This window comes from Trichosurus vulpecula, chromosome 3 (assembly GCF_011100635.1).
Source record: "Trichosurus vulpecula isolate mTriVul1 chromosome 3, mTriVul1.pri, whole genome shotgun sequence".
NCBI classification, from domain to species: Eukaryota; Metazoa; Chordata; class Mammalia; order Diprotodontia; family Phalangeridae; genus Trichosurus; species Trichosurus vulpecula.
This window is the reverse complement of record NC_050575.1, coordinates 93,545,151-93,562,770: the sequence shown is the minus strand read 5'-3', so window position 1 is coordinate 93,562,770 and position 17,620 is coordinate 93,545,151. Positions and strand designations below refer to the sequence as shown.

At 39.3% G+C, this 17,620-nt stretch overlaps 1 protein-coding gene across 1 annotated transcript in view; it reads left to right on the top strand.

The window, feature by feature from the left end:
• Positions 1-9,812: 9,812 nt before the first annotated feature.
• Positions 9,813-17,620, top strand: part of SPINK5 (serine peptidase inhibitor Kazal type 5) — a 79,724-nt gene continuing 71,916 nt past the window's right edge. The window contains exons 1-2 of the mRNA XM_036749763.1: positions 9,813-9,921; positions 14,326-14,351. Coding sequence (XP_036605658.1) covers positions 9,813-9,921; positions 14,326-14,351 — 135 coding nt within the window. The remainder of the gene's footprint in view (positions 9,922-14,325; positions 14,352-17,620) is intronic.

Here is a 17,620-nt window from a genome sequence, read left to right as displayed (position 1 = left end):
CTGGATATATCTCTCTGTCTCTGCCTCCCTCTCTTCTCTTCTCTTCTCTTCTCTTCTCTTCTCTTCTCTTCTCTTCTCTTCTCTTCTCTTCTCTTCTCTTCTCTTCTCTTCTCTTCTCTCTCTCTCTCTCTCTCTCTCTCTCTCTCTCTCTCTCTCTCTCTCTCTCTCTCTCTCTTCCTCCCCCCTCTCTCTCTTTCTCCCTCACTCCCTCTCTTAGTTTTTGCTAAAAAAAAATGATCACAAATGAAAATTTGGCAGAGAGTTTTCCAGCCAGGTTTCTTTCAGTTCCAGTTGCTGCAGCAGAGTGAGCTGGTCTGACAGTGGGAGAGTATACATGTTTATGTAGGGGGAGGTAGAAGAATGCAGAAGAATGAATTTGCTCCAAATACATAAGGGATTTACAAAAATGTAACTAGCTTGAAGTCAGGGATTTAAATAGAACTTGGGGAGAATCAGGATGGTTCATGAAAGGTGGCATTATACAGTGGAAAAAATACTGTTTGAAATTAGAGGATCTGGGTGGTGGCTCTGCTACTTAACATCTGTGTGATCTTGGGCAAATTAACTCTCCTGGGCTTTAGTTTCCTCGTCTGTTAAATGAATGTATTCCACTAGATAACCTTTGAGGTCCCTTCTGGGTATAAATCTATGATTTATGCAAGGGGAAGAGGACTCATCTGGGAGTCGGTATACTCGTATTTTAATCCAAGGTCTGCCAATATTTGTATAATCTTAGCTACATCTCTTTTTCTCTGTGCATCTTGGTTTCCTTGTCTGGAAGATAAATAAATTGGGCTCGATGGTCTCTAAAGACCCTTTGTGGACTAACATTTTGTGATTCTGTATTCTGCTCAGATTTGGAAAGAGGACAAGGCAACTATTGCCCCCCTCCCTCTTCTGGATGTTCTGCATCTTTTAACACCGATGAAATCATGTTAGGTTTGTTTGGGCTATGAGGTCATGCTGTATACAGTTACTATTTCTAACAGTTATTAGCTCAGAGTTCTAGAGTACTTTAAAGTTGATACAATGATTTCTTCACAATATCCCTCTGAGGGAGGCAGTGCCAGTCTTTTTCTTTTACAGAAAAGGAAAATAAGGCGATATACTTGCTCATGATTTTCACTTAAGTATTGGGTCTTGCACTGGGATTGTGTCATTATTTCATGGATTGTCATGTTGGAAGTATCTGCATATCTGCATATTGTAATTCATTGTTACTGACAATGATGTTGACTTTCTTTTCAAATCATTTTTTGGAAACATACTGATCAGTTGGTCATCAATTAGCATTATTAAGGGCTTACTATGTGCCAGGCACTGCGCCAAGCACTGTGGACACAAAGTAAGGCACAGACACAGTCCCTGGCTTCAAGAAGCTCACATTCTAATGGGGTGGGGGACCACATGTAAATAACTGTATATTCAAATATTTATATTGAGTAGATAGAAAGTAATGGGGTTGGGGAATGGGGAGGGCAGGAAAAGATCTCCTGAAAACGATAGGATTTTAGTTGAGTTCTGAAGGAAGTCCAGGAAGCTAAGAAGGTCAGTATAGCTGGATCACAGAAAATGTGGAGGGGAGTAAAGTGTAAGAAGACTGGAAAGGTAGGAATGGACCAGATTATGAAGAGCTTTTTAAAGCCAAACAGGACTTTGCATTTTATTCTAGAGGTAATAAGAGGCCAATTAATTGGGGCAGAGTATGTGCCATGGTTATGCCTGTGCACTAGGAAAACAGCTTTGGCAGCTAAGTGTAGTAAGGATTAGAGTAGGGAGAAACTCGAGGTGGGAAGACCCACCAGAAGGCTATTTGCAGTAGTACACATGAGAGATAATGAGATTGATGAGGTGGTCATGTGATCAGAGAGAAGGTAATATAGATAAGTTAGAGATGTTGTGGAGCTATGTAGAAATAGCAAGATTTGATGACACATCATCCCAACAGCAATTCTCCTGTTGACAGCTTCTGGAAGGACTTTTCAGCAGTGTGAAGACACTACATTATCACAGTAGAGGTTGACATACTTGGATCTCCTTCCTACTTGGCCCAGCCAAGTTCATGTCTCTAAAAATCAATCAGTGAAACTCTCCTCTTATGATTTCTTGTGATGACTAGCCACCTAATAAAAATAATAATAACCATAAATAGCTCTGGCCACATAATCAACAACTGTTGTAATATCATTCCATTCTATTCTAAGGGCAGCCCATGGAATTGCTTATCTCTTTAGCTTTTGGGCCTGTGCCATAAACACAGTCGATTGCATAAGAAGGGGCTGAAGAATCAAGTTGTGAGAAGAGCATTACAAGGAGATGGTGGTAAGGCAAGACCTGATCTACCCAGTGCTTTACAAATGAGAAAATAGATTGGTATGTGTTTAGAAGGGAATAGAATCAACAAACTCTATGAATGGAAAAGGACCTCAAAGGTCTATATGTCCAAACCATTCCTGAACAGGTATTCTTTCTGCCTACCTTTTTCTGGATAAGTGGTTATCCAATCTCTACTTGAAGACCGTTGAATGATGGTGAACCCACTACTTCCATTCCACTTTGGGATGGCTCTGGTTGTTCGGGATATTCTGTCTTTATATTGAACTAAAGTTTGCCTTTTCACCGCTCTATCCTGAATTCCTCCTGGGTCTGTCTCCTGGAGCCAAGCAGAACAAGGTGAATCCTTCCCTAAACACTACAAATGCTTGAAGATAGTTAATTCTTGAAGTAGCTAATTCTTCTCTTCTCTAGGCAAAACATGTCTAGTTCCTCTGTTAGATCCTTGTATGGTAAATATTCCAGTTTTTTTTTCTTTTACTACCTTGGTTATTCTCTTCTGAGCACACTTCAGATTGTCTGTGCACTTATAAAAATGTATCACCCATCATTGGACACGATCTTCTGTTAGGATTGCAGCAGAAGGCACTATGACTACTACTTCCCTAATTCTGCACACTATTTAAATTAACACAGCTCAATCCCCAGCATATTAGCTTTTGGGACTACAATGTCACACTGCTGACTCAACTGAGTATATAGCCTACTGGAATATAGTGATATGGAGGAACAGTAGAGAGGAGATGTCAGAGAGGGCAAGAGAAGAAAAAGGACAGATAAATTCCATGTTGACAAGTCATTTAAGGCTATGTTGCAAGCACAGCTTTTCTGGCCCTGATGGCTGTGTGTGTATGTAAAGAAAGTCTCCTGTAATGGAATCACAGGATCTCAGAGTTAAAAGGGACCTTACAGGTCAACCATTACCTGGAAAGGAATATCTTCTATAATGTCCTTAACAATTAATAATCTAGCCTCTACTTGGAAACCTCTAGCAGTATAGAACCCATTCCTTCCCAAGATTATCCCTTCCATTTGGGGAAACCCTTAATTATTAAATAGTTTTTCCTTACGTGAAATACAAATCTGCCTTTCTGCAGCTTCTGCTTACTGCTCCTCTGGGTCCTGACAGAACAGGTGTTTTTCATATGAGAAGCTTTTAAATACTTCAAGATAAGTATTATGTCCCATTCCTTTAGTGTTGTTCTCTTTTTCTATATCAGAAGATTATTCATCCCCGTGCTTATTACTTACAAAGAGCTGTTTCGTTTATTTTTAGAATTGTTAAGATCATTACCTCATATCTCTTTTTTTGTATTGACTTGGCCTACATTATTTGTGATTTGGGACCATTTCATATAAGATTGGGATTTCTGGAGTAAATGAGATATTGATAATGATGATGGTAGTGGTGGTGGTGGTAGACATGAAAACATTTAACTACTCAGCTTTGCTTAAACATATTCTTTGCCCAGGGGAGTGTTTTCTTTCCTTTTCTATTTTTTGTCTGGGAAGGGAAGGGCATTCATTCAATTAATAAATCAAGAAGCATTTATTAAGTGTTTACTATGTGCCGGTCACCAGCAGCTGGAGGACTGGGAAAAACCGCCTTTAGCAGAGAGAACTTGAGCTAAGTCTTAAAAGAAGGGAGGGAATCAGAGGCAGAAGTTAAGATGGAAGGCTTTCCAGGCATGGAAGCCAGCCAATGCCAAGGCTTGGAGATGGAATATGGAACATAATGAATAATGAATAATGTCACTATGGTTGGACATTAGAATATAGGGAGTAATGTCTAATAAGCCTGGAAAGATAGAAAGGGTCAAGATTGTGTAGATAAAGATATTACTAGAGGTCTCCAAGCACAGGCTCAATAATGAATACTTGTTGAGAATTCTTTCATTCATTCAACAAACACTTAATAAGCATCTACTACATGTAAGGAAGGCACCACACCCTCTTCTGGAAATACCAAAAAATGTTCTAAAAGATATAATTCTTGCCCTCAAGAAGCTTATAATCTATTGGCAGCAGGGTGTCTGTGGGATAGATATGACATGTTCATAGGTAAATATCATGCAAATTGGTAATGATGGGGGCAAAAGGAAAGGTCCAGACAAAATGTTTTTAAAAAATTTAGGAGACAAAGAACACAGTGTAGGGGAACAGGAAAGACTCACCAGAGGAGGTGGTCTCTGAGCTGAGCCTAGAGGAAATACAGTAAACAAACAAACAAATAAATAAACATATAATGAACAACTTTTTTAGAGAAAACCTTAAACAGCTTAAAAAAAATCCTACAGAAATACTCTTGGAACAAACTAGCAGTACTTCATTAAACAATAGTAAAGGTTGATAATGGGAATATGATAGCAGATTTTTCAAATATAATAGAAAAGTCTTTTACATACAGATGGAGCTTATAAAATGTCTAGGATCCAATAATGGAATCAAAAAACCCTCCATAGGTGATATATACATATATATTTATATATATATATATATATATATATATATATATATACACACACACACACACACACACACACACATATATATATATATATATATATATATATATGAAATGCACCAACAATATGTCAATAAAGAAGCATCTAACCAGTACCTAAGTCATGTGGATTTGTTTGTGCAAATGGAGTTTAGGATAGGAATTTAAGACATGGTGATCAATGTAGGTTATGGAAGGAAATTGGAGAAACTGCGCAACATAATATTGCAGCCTATACTATTAGGTATATACTAAATACATAGCAAAAAGTGACCTAGTGGCTAGAATCGTACACCAGAAGTTTGGTATCAGTTTGGCTGAATTATAGAACATATGGAGGGCAGAAAGTGCAACAAGGTTTGAAAGGTAGCTTGATATTGAGTTGTGGGGGTCTTTTAAAACCAGATTAATGAGTTTGTGCTTTATCCTAGAGGCAATGGGGATATGCTTCAAGTTTTTGATCAGAGGAATGACATGGTCAGACTGGTGCCTTAGCAAATTATTTTGGCAGCTGTGTAAAGGGGAGATTAGAGAGGAGAGAGATGAGAGGCAAGGAGGCAAGCCTCCAATAAGAAGGCTATATCAATGGTCCAGGAGAGAGGTAATAAGGGCCTGATAGGAGTGGCAGCAGTGTGAGAGAGATAAGAGAGAACATGTGAAAGATGAGGAGGTAGAATCAATAGGATTTCACAACTAATGGGACTTGATGGGTGAAGGTGAGGAAAGAATTGATGACTAGGGTTTTGAATCTAAATGGGAGGAAAGATGCTAGTACAATCACTAGAAATAAAGAATTGGAGGGGGGCAGATTTTTTCTTGAGAGGAAGTAGGATTTGAGGGAGATGATGAGTTCAGTTCTGAATATATTGAGTTGGGTGGGGTTGGTGGGAAAATCAAGTGAAGATGTTCAGTAGTCTATTGGATATGTGGGTTGCTGTAGCTCAAATGAGAAATTAGTGCTGGAGATGATTCTATTTATATGCATATTTACATACACATGCAAATATACATACATATGTGACTATATGTGTATATGTATATGTATAAGTATACATGCGTACATATATAGGGATAGGGATTGGAGACACTAATTAGGCTTGTGAACTCATTTATATAGGAAACTTCCTTTGTGAGAACACTCTTACCAATGCCAATTGGTACTTTCTTTGCAATTTACAGTCTTAGAGAGTTGCCTCGAGAACTGAGAAGTATACATATGTGTGCTTAGATGCATGAAGCAGTATGAGCCAGGCAAGCCAATCACCGTCTTAACCACCATTTCTCCCTTAAACCCTGATGGAGACAGCTCAGTACTCAGAATCCAAGAGCCTTGGAAAAAGCAATGCTTTTGATCCATTGCATGTAGCCATCATCTTGGGAAGCGACTCCTCTGGACATGCAGCCTGGCAACCAGACACATATATTGAAGATTCAGAAAAGAAAGTTCTTGCATCCAAAATCCTTGGCATTGTCAAATGGTTCATCAGAAACTGATATGATTTTATCAGTAGAAATGATATTAAAGGAGACACATTGCCATGTTCTTTGCTGCTGCACTGTAAGGACCATAGGCTTTTCTATATGATTGAAACTGAAACCTTCCACATATGTTTTCTGCTCTTTTGGAACATGAGGTCCTTGAGAGCAGGGTATGTCACACTTTTCTATTTGTGTCCCTAGCATTTAGCAAAGTGCTTTGCTTATAGTAGGTATTTAATAAATGCTTCATTCATTCATTCATTTGTTCATTCCTTCATTCATTCATGTATATATGTGTGTTTGTGTACATATATATATATATATATATATACATATATATATGATGGAGAAATGAGACAAGCACAGTCATGATATGTACTAAGCACACATAGATATATATTCATATTTGTAGATAGATAGATAGATGAAGGCTGTGATTTAGTTGAGTTAGGAACTTCTGAATAAGGTAACTCCTCTCTACTAATGCTGATTGGCATCTTTTCTGCAACTTATATCTTAGATAGTTACTAAGAACATGGAAAGGTTATGTGATTGACCCAGTGTCACACAGCTAGTATGTGTTAGAAGTAGGATCTGATCTCAGGTCTTCTCGGTTCCAAGGCTAGCTCTATCCATTATGCCGTGCTTTCTCTGGAAATAGAAGGCAAGATCATCTGCTGAGAGATAAGGAGTGAGGATAGAGTTGGAAGCATCTGGCTTAGAATAGCCATTATGGAGAACTTGACAGAGCCACTCAGAGATAAATAGGATTCCTATGTAGCAAGGAGGGTTCAGCTGAGATTGGACAATACAGATTTGTAGTAGACCCAGTCAGCAATTTCATGTGTTACTGCAGTAATGTCATTGATTCAGAGTAGGGACAGGAATAATTGGGGTTGAGAAATAGTAAGGAGTGAACAGTGGGAAGGACAAAGGGGCAAGGGATTCAGGGGTGGAGGACAGTTCTTTTTTAATGCTTAACTGTAAGGTCAAAACTGGGGCATGGCAACATAAAGATCACTGGACTTATAGTTAAAGGAAGGACCAATTCAAATCCTGTCTATAGAACTTTGGGTAAGTTACCTAACTTCTCTGGGCCTCAGTTTCTTCATCTTGTAAAGTGAAGGGGTTGGATTAGATAACTTCTCAGGTTCCTTCTAGCTATGATCCTTTGATTATGACGATGAAGGAAGGAAGGCAAGATCAGAACAGGGGTGAAGGGACTAGGAAACACATAGAGACTGTGGTATCAGAGGACTATGATGAAATGTCAGGAATTTTGTAGAGAAGGTTGTGTTAGCCATGCTTGAAGGTCTTTTCTGGCTCTGAGACACTACGATTCTGTAATTTACCTTTTCCCTCTCTTTAATGAGACAAAGGGGATCTTGCTCAGTATCCAGTCATTTAACATCTGCCATGGCTACTCCCTAAACCTGACCTTGATTTTGACCCCAACCACCTCCCCAACCCTCCAGAGCCTCCATCCCATCCCTGGGATTTCCAGACTCACAAAAAGATTAGCCCAGTGCTAAGTGATTCACCTCTGGATCCACAGCATTCCTGAGCTAAAATGGAAAGAACCCCAGAAGTATGGTCCATCTGGAACATTCTTCTAATAGGCAGATTCTCTAAGCATTCTCTTCTCTGAGAAAAATGTCTTAGTTTGGTCTGTCTTAAAACAAAAAAAATTGTTCACTTTTGGAATTTTAAAAGGCATTTACACCCTCTATTCCAGTCAGAAGAAAAGCAGCTCCCACAATCTTTCCTCATAACTTAGATTCTTCAGTCAACCAATCACCTTACAGACATCGACTCTGCTCTCCTCTTAGGCATGGCTTCCCTCATTGGAAGTGAATTGCTGTGTGCACATCTTGGTGGTGGTGAGGAGGGTCTAAATAGCAGATTCAACCAGTCCCAAAGGGAAAATTAATTTCACAAGCATTCAACAGTTACCATTTAAGAAACAAGATATATTTGTTCTACCAAACATCAAAAAATTCTGTTCAGGACTGAAAGAAGGGGCTTTAGGATAAAGATCTGCTGTTTTAGGGTTTAGAAAATATAATCAGAGAAACATAGCAGTGAAAATCCTGTTGCTTCTTACCTATCCGTATGCAGAGTGACTGATTCAGTCACCAGTGACTGAAAATTGGAAATGATCTCAGAGGTTATAAAAATACAATTATAGAACACAGACTGTCAGAGCTAGAAAAGATATTGGAACATCAAATGTGAGAGCTGGAGGGGACACTGAAAGATAGAATATCAGAGACTGAAAGAGACTATTCAGCTGAAAGTCTTCATTTTACAGTGGAAGAAAAGGGAGAAAACAGAAATCCAGGGAATAGTACTGACTCTAGGATACGTAACAAAATTAATGACAGAGACAAGGCTCCAACCTCTGTCTCCTAACTCCCAGACTGGTATCTTTCCCTTATGCCAACCTAAGTTTCAATAGTAATTTCACTGATGTCCTTCAGGCACTGGTTTAGTGGAATCAGGCTGGCAACAAAGTGATAAGAATCTTGTCATTTGAGCAATATCCTATTTAAAGAGGGCAGATGTTTCAAGTCCATGAGAGTCCTTTTTAATGAAATAAAATCATGTGTTTTAAAAAAGAGAAAGACACTATGGCATAGTGGGAAGAGACCTATCCTCTGAATCTGGAGATTTGGGTTCTAGTGCCACACCTGCTGTGGTATTAATCTGGGCAAGTCTTTCCTTCTTGCTGACAATTATTTAATCACTAGGGCCATTTCCAACTCTGACATCCTGTTTTCTCATTTCTCTTCCAGAACCGACAATGTTCTGAGGCTCTTTCGAAACATAGCATTCTGACATTGTATATTCTAAGGCCCCTTCTAGCTGTGACATTCTATGGTCTCAGATCCCTTTCAGGTCTTACATTCTCTGCTCAAAGGCCCCTTCCAGCTCTCACATTCTCTGATTCTCACAATGAATGGTAGGTAGAGTCAATGGCATACATTGACTAACTTTATTCTTTCTCTTGATTTCTAGGATTTTCTCTTGCTCAAAGTCAGGGCCCCAAAGACCTTTACATAGGTGAAATTTAAGCCATTGAGCATCCCTTCATTTTAGATATGAGGAAATTGGATCTCAAAGAGGAACAGTGGTTTGCTCTAACACTTGTCCAGTTGATGGGAAATGTGGGACTAGAATCCAGGTCTCCTGACTCCCAATTCAGGCCTCTTTCCTACTATATTTATATTGCTGTCCAACAGCACAAAACCCCTCCATTATAGGGAAGTTGCCACTATCTGTTCGGGATCTGCTATTTGGGCATGATCTCAAATATGTTCTATGCCATGGAAACTACTGTGCACATTCATCAGCAGTGCTCTCAACAAACTGGTTTATATTGTTAATGATGGCTTTCAGAGGAAGGATGGTGCAACCCTAAGGGGGTGGAGCTCCTCTTGTATAAAATAATTGACTCCCCATCTGCCTTGTTCTCTGTCAGAGCATCCGGTTAGCGATGCAATGTGCCAAGTCGACTCATAGACGCTGCCTTGCGAGACCTGTCTTGACAATGAAGAGTTGTGCTGTTTTTGTTCTACTCATCCTTGCCTTGGGCTTCATCTCAGGTAAGTGCCTTTTTGCCTGCCACCTGTAGCTCTATCTACCTAGGATAGGGGTTCCATCCATAGTGCCGCCCACAGAAGGGACTTTATAGGATCATAGGACAAAGAGTGGGAAAATATTAAGGCTTGTTGTGAAGATCCAATGAGCTCATTCACCTAAAAACATCTTGCAAACTTCAAGGTGCTATACAAATGCCAACAGTTGCTATTATTTGAGGCATATCTAGTCAAGCCCCTTAACTTGACAGAGGAGCAAGCAGGGACCCAGGGAGGAGAAACTGTTGGTTGAATTGAATTACCCAAGCTCAATCAGTTAGCCAGCAACAAAGCCAGAACTAGACCCTGGATTTTCAGAGCTTGGATTCAGTATATTTTATCCTGTCCTACAAGGTCATTCATTCCTCTAAGGTCATTTACTGGTACTCCAAAGCTCTTGAGTTCCTTTTTCAAATTTGTCTAACTCTTAAGTAAATATTGAATTTAATTCAGTCAGAAACTTGGAGATAAAAAAACAAAGAGTATTTTTTATTTTTGTTTGTTTTTGGCAGGGAAGGTGAAGGGGGAGATGTGGCATTCCTTTTCCCTTCCCTTCCCTTCCCTTCCCTTCCCTTCCCTTCCCTTCCCTTCCCTTCCCTTCCCTTCCCTTCCCTTCCCTTCCCTTCCCTTCCTTTCCCTTCTATTTTTTTCCTTCCCTTTCCTTCTCTTGTTTTTCCTTCCCTTTCCATGATTTTTCTTTAGACCTTGTATACCACATTCTGCTTACTCTCAAATACCTTTTCAGTTTTCTTCATGTTATTGCCCTCTCCTTGGCTATCTTTGCTGCCATGAGGAAAATAAAAGATCATCAAATGGTTCTAGGATTAGGTCTGGCTCAGAGATTATTGGTGGTCAGGGAGAAGGTCTTTGAGTTGCCCATACCTTGAACTGGATGTTGAATCATGTCCATTGATTTTACAGGAGGTGGGGTGTGGGGGGTGGGGAGGGTGGGGTAGGATGGTGGCTCTCCTTTTGAAAGATCATCCTGGGAATAGGACAGATTGGTCTAGAGGAAAGGGGATGGACAAAGTAGGAGGTGCCAGAACCTTTGGCACTGGGAAAGTGTGAAGCATTGTGCTGAAATATAGTGAGCCCTATATAAAAATGATGCCTCTCTTGGGGCAGCATTGCAATCTCCCACTCTGGAAAGAATGGAGGACCAAAGGAAAGTATTGAATCCCTGACCATCTTTGAAAACTGAGCTTAAATGCTATTAACCATCTTCAGGAAGCCTTTGTTGATCCCTAGTGGTAGTAATAATAGTTACTCACATAGCTCTAACATTTTAGAGGCTACAAAGTACTTTCTCTGTCACAATCCTGAGGAAAGACTAGTGCAAGTATTCTTATGAAATGGAGGTCAGGGTGATGGATTAAAGTACTAGGTTTGACATCAGTCCAATATGTAAATCCAGAAATGTAAAAATCATCGTAACAGTTTGTAGAACTCTCATAACAATGCAGGGTAAGACCTGGGAAAGAAGCCAGCACTTCAGCTCCTATTAAGGGGCTAGATCGGGGTGGGAAACCTGAAGCCTCACAGTTCTCACTGTTCTGTGAAGTTTGGATTTAGTCAAAGGGCCACACTTGAGGATCTAGTGGGCTACATGTGGCCTGGAGGCCGCAGGTTCCCTACCCTTGGGCCAGAGTGTCCTGGGAACACCTCTGTCTCCCCATTTTGTATAACTTTTCCTTCTTTTGAAGTTCTGCCCTCCTTGGCTTTTCAAACTTTCTTGCCAATAAGAGTGTGAGAAAGCATGGGGATGGGGCTCATCTGGAGGGCCCTCTTCTAAGCTCAATTGCTTGTGTTGAGATATGAGACCAGAGGCAGCTGTTCTAAAAAATTTGGTTCCCCCAAGGAAAGCCAGATTTCATCAGCCTGGCTGAAAGAGAACTGGACTGAGAGTTAAGATGCACAGGTTCTAGGCCCTGCTCCAACACCCCATTCTGGACCTTTGTTTCCTCTATAGTGATGATGATGAGGATGATAGCAAGCACTTATGTAGTGCTTTAATCTTTGCCAAGTGTATTACAAATATTATTTAATCCTCACAACAACTCTAAGAGGGAAATGCTGTTATTATCCCCATTTTAAAGTTGGGGAAACTGAGGTGGACAGCAATGAAGTGGATGACACGTTCTCTGGGACACAGCTCTGATAATTCTACTCCTTACTAGCCTTGTAACTGTAGGGAAAGCCACTTAGTAGAGAGGAGACAAGAATACTCACAGGGAGTTATGAAAAAGTATTCTGTGAGCCCTAAATTAAAGCATTAAGGAAAGGGGAGCCATTACTGTTATTCCACATTTATACAAGAGCAAGCAGAAACAAGGTATAATCTTCTCAAGGGAGAAACTGAGGCCCAGAGTGGGAGTAGTACTCACTTGCCCAAGGTAACTTAAGCTATCAATGGTAAACTCAGAAATAGAACTCGAGTTCTTGAACTCCAACTCCGATACGCTTTACTCAAATAAAGGACAAACAAACCTCGTGCTTTGTAGTGACCTTATTTAATAATTACCCTCTTTATCTGGTATTTTAGGTTTTACAAGGCTTAATAAGTATATAGTACAAGTATCATCATTTCCTTTTTATAGATGAGGAAATTAAATGACTTGTCCAAGTCTACTGGACTAGGGAGTTCCGGAATAGGACTTGGACCTAGGATCTCTGTGCCACACTATGTTGTTTAGCTGTGGATAGGTCTGGGATTGATGAATCTGCCATTAGGACACAGGTCCAGATAGAGTTTAGAATGCATATCCTAACTGAAACAGAAGCTATCTTATGCCTAGGTTTTGTTGTTCAGTTGTTTTCAGTCGTGCCTGACTCTTCATGACCCCATTTTGGATTTTCTTGGCAAAGATACTGGAGTAGTTTGCCATTCCCTTCTCCAGCTTGTTTTACACATGAGGAAACTGAGGCAATTGGGAATAAGTGACCCACCCAGAGTCATATAGCTAGTAAGTGTCTGATACTGGATTTGAACTCAGGAAGATGAGTTTTCCTGACTCCAGGTCTGGCACTCTGTCTGCTGTGCTATATAGCTGCCCCTTATGAATAGGTGGGAAGCAGATATTTTGAGTGATCTGTGAGCTTCGAGCCTACAAGTCAGTCATGAACTTTGAAAAAGAAAAAAAAATGACATAGTGGAGAGGGTACTGTAATAGAATTAGGAAGAACCAGGTTTGTGTCCCAACTATGTATTATATCTGTGACCTTATTCAAGTCTCAAGGTCATATACTTAGAGCTGGAAGGGACTTTAGAAATCTCTTTTATTTTATAGATGAGGAAAGTGAGGCCAAAATGTTATGTGACTTGTTCAAGGTCACGAAGCTGGCAAATGACAGGATGTGAGTTTCAAAGTTGGTTACTCATACTCCAGATCCAAGGCTCTTTACATTGCCATTATGGGCCATAGTTTTCTCCTTTATAAAAATAGTGGCTTGAAGTCATAGATGTACAAAGTCCTTTCCAAATTTAGAAATCTATAAGTTGTTAGACTGCCTTAGGAATAAGACTAATCTCTTGGAATAGTGCTTACATTTTAAAGTTCCATGGAAAGAGGGTATTATATGTTCACAGATATTTCTGGGCCATACATTCATTCTTTTAGCACCTACTAGCTAGAAGACACTGCTCACTACCCAGGGAGTATATACACACATATTAGGTTTACAGTATATATATATACATATGCATACACATATATAAATATATATGTACATATATGTATGAGACTCCTGTCTGACCTCAGGAGATAATTTTGCTTTTATTAAGGTTTACAGAGCATTATCCTCACAATAACTTTGGTGGAAAGTGGTATAAATATCATCATGCCTATTTTACTGATGGGAAAACTGAGACTTAGAGGAGAATACTGATTTGCTCAAGGTTACACAGCCAGGAAGTATCAGAGCTAGGACTCAAATTTGGGTCTTTTGATCCCAGGTCTAGGGCTCTTTGTACCATGTTACAGTGTCTCTTGAGAGGATAGAAAATTTGAAGTATAGATACAGATTACTGTAATAGAAATTTGAGTATGAGAAATTCTTAAGAAGAATATGAAGTGCTCTGAAGTTGGATGAGGGAAAGATCACTTGAGATAGGTGGGGGAGTTGGAAGGAGTGAGGAGAAGCAGCATGGAACTGGGCCTTGAAGGTCGGTTAGGTATAGTTTCAACAACCAGAGAAAAGGGAGGGGAAGAGAATAGGAGGAAATGCTAAGGGGTTATCTGAGAGTTCTTGCTATACTGGCAATACTCACTTTGGGGGAGTGGTTGGCTGTGTTCAGAAGCTATACTGTCTGTGAATTATGTGCTTTTGATGATTTAATTACCTTATCTTCTGCATCTCTGCTTTTTTTCCCAGATGTTGCCAGTGAAGATGAAATTCAGGTTAGTCCAGCTTTTCCTCTGTTCATTGATTCTATTCCCAGCTCCCTGAAGACGAATGATTGGTGATGGACACCTGGGTGTTAGCACTATTCATCCTACTGAGAGGTGCTAATGGCCTGCATCAGAAACATAAACACAGATCCTTCACGAATGATTCATGAACATACCTACACAGGGCAAGAAGGGTGTCTGCAAGGGTTAGGTCATAGGTCTGAGAACACAAAGTGTTAAAACTAGAAGGGAACCTGGTACATAGAATCTAGAATATTAGAGCGTGATGGAAACTTACCATGCAGACAAAAGACATTAAAGCAGGGTATATACAGCCTTAAGACACACAGTATAAAGTATCAAAGAAAGATGGAGTCCTAGAACATAGAACATAAACCTAACACTTCAGAGGTAATAAGGTTTTCAGAATATAGAATGTCATAGTTAAGAGGGATCTTAGAACATAGAATGTCAGAACAGGGAAGGACCTTACTATATAAAATGTTAAAGTTGGAAGGGACTTTAGGAAATAAAATGTCAGAGGTGGAAGGGACCTTAGAATATAGCACATAGAATGTTAGAACTGGGAGGGACCTTAGAACACAGACTCTCAGAGCTGGAAGATATTTCAAAACACAATTCCCATTTCTATAATGATTTCAGGTTTATAAAATGGTTTCTTCACAATGGCCCTTTTCAGGTAGATATTAGCATCTTCATTTTACACATAACGAAAGGAGGAAGTTCAGTTACTTGCTTGGGATTATACAGTTTGTAAGTTTCAGAACCAGGATTTGAATCAACTTCTCTCCCTTGAGTCCACACTCTACTCCCAAGATCACAAACCCTCTTAGAACATACAATATTTTATCATACAACCCAGAATGTTAGAATGGAAAGCAACCTTGAAAACAAGGTGCTAGAAATGATAAAGATCTTAGAATATTAGAGTTAATAAATGGCTATTGTTGAACTGAGTTAGAATCCTTTGACTGATCATTTAGGTCAGTCCATTTTAGAAATGAGGAAAATGAGGACAGTAGAGGTGGAATGCTTTGTTCAAGGTCACACAGTAAGTGACAAAGAGGAGACTCAGATCTAGATCTCCAGATTCCCAGCTAAGGTCTATTCCCTCCCTAGAAGGTGAAACTGCTAGAGGAAGGATCATAGTCTTCTTCATGGATTTTTTAAAAATTGGTTTTACTAGTTTATTTCATTGAAGTTATTAGTTTGAGTTAATTTTGAATTTTTAGTTTAGTTAATTTAGACTCTTTAATAGTCATACATTTTTGGTGCTACTGTTAATAAAAAGAGAAAATGTACATGTTAAGTTTCACAAATTCAAAAAAAAAATTAAGAAGTAGCATATTATAGTTGAAAGCACACTAATTTAGAATTAGAGGTTCTGGGTTGAAGCCCTGCCTCAATCATATACTACTTGTTGTGACCCTGGACAAATCACTTAACATAATATGTGAACCTGGGCAATATTATTTCTCCTATTCCACATCTGTGATATCAGGGAATTGGAGTAGATAGCCTTAAAGACTCTTTCCAGCTCTAAATCGATGATTCTTTGATCTTCTTGAAAATGTTTTCTTTCTTTAAGACACAAGAGATCTGCAGATGACTCCTTTCCTAAGAAGATAATGATGATAATAATACTAGCACTTAAAAGTTTGAAAATCACCCTCTTCACAGCCACCCTGTCAGACTTCTAGTAAGCATTACTGACTCTGTTTTCTAGGTAAGGGAATTGACACTCAGAGTGGTTCAGTGACTTGCCTAGGATCATACAGCTAGTATCTGAGACAAGATTCAAATCCAGATCTTTGGATTCCAAGTCCAGTGTCCTTTGTTGCTATGGTCTCAAAATAAAATTCTGTATTTGTTGGTAGTTTATAACACTTGTCTATTCAGTGACTATTCCCATAATCTTTTTTTTCTTTTTTCACAAGGAATTGTTCACCTGATCAGATTAAACAACTAGGAAGGTTACATAATAAAGGGTGGGGCAGCTTACAAGCCAGTATAGTCTAGTCTTGGAAAATCAAACTCAGGTCATATAACTCTCCAAGTGTGGACTTTTCCAAGCCCCTAGATTAAGTGCTTATGCATTCTCAACCATGTCTTCAGTGACGGGAAAATGGAGACTTGGTAAAATATTATGCCAAATCTCAGGAACAAAACAATCAGAATCTTATCGTGTTTGGGGGAAAATAAAGTATTTCTTAAAATGGTGGTATAGTGGAAAGAACTTTGGATTTTATTCAACCCAGAAGTTTTGGGTCGAATCTTGGCTCTGGCACTTACCAGCTGTGTTATTGTAGCGAATTACTTAACCTCTCTTAGCTTGACTTTTGTCAGGTAGAGAGAGATGCTAACTCTCCTTCTCCATCCAAGGTGAGACCATCTGCACAAACTCAGGAAGATTTTTCTGTTTATTGGAGAGACTAAAATTGGTTTATTTTGTGCTCTTTTAATAATATTCATTTCTATCATTTTTAAAGTTTGCAAAATGCTTTCCTTAGCCCAGAACTGTAAGGTAGATAGAGAAAATGTTATTATTTATCTTCATTTCATAGTGAAAGAAAGTGATGCTCAGGGAGGCAAACTTATTTCTAGAGTCATAGAACTTATAACTAATAGAGAAGATCTAGTCCAATCCCTTAATGTTAAAAAAGGGAGGAAATGGAGTATCCAGAGAGGGGTCCTGACTTATTCAAGATCACGTGGGTAATTAGTAGCAGAGTTGGGACACAAAGCCTGGTTTTATGACTCTAAATCCATTGTGGTTTCAATGATGCTGTGCTTCTTTCTGGGCTACAGGAAGTAACAGTCTTTTCCTCCTCAGAAGTCCAGGAATTCTGTCCTGATTGATAGCAGACTGAGATAAGGACAAAGGAAAGGTCAGAGAGAGACAAGATATTGGGGAGGAAGGGTTAGTCAGTCATTAAAAAAAAGCATTTATTAAGCACTTAAGTATCAGGTACTATGTTAGTCCCAGAAGATACAAAGTAAGGCTCAAACTCAGGACCTGCACTCAATTGCCCTCATTGAAATGGGGTGGGAGGGACATGAAGTGCAAATAACTATGCGAATACAAAAGAAATAGAATGTCATGTGTTAGGTCATTCTGCCTGAAGAAAATCAAGGAAGCCATTGTAGAGGAAGTCCCTTTCAAGCTAGACACTGAAAGTAAGAAAGGATTTCAAAATGTGGAAGTTGAGAGTTAGGGAGAGTAACATGGAAGATATTGTGAACAGATGCATAAAGGT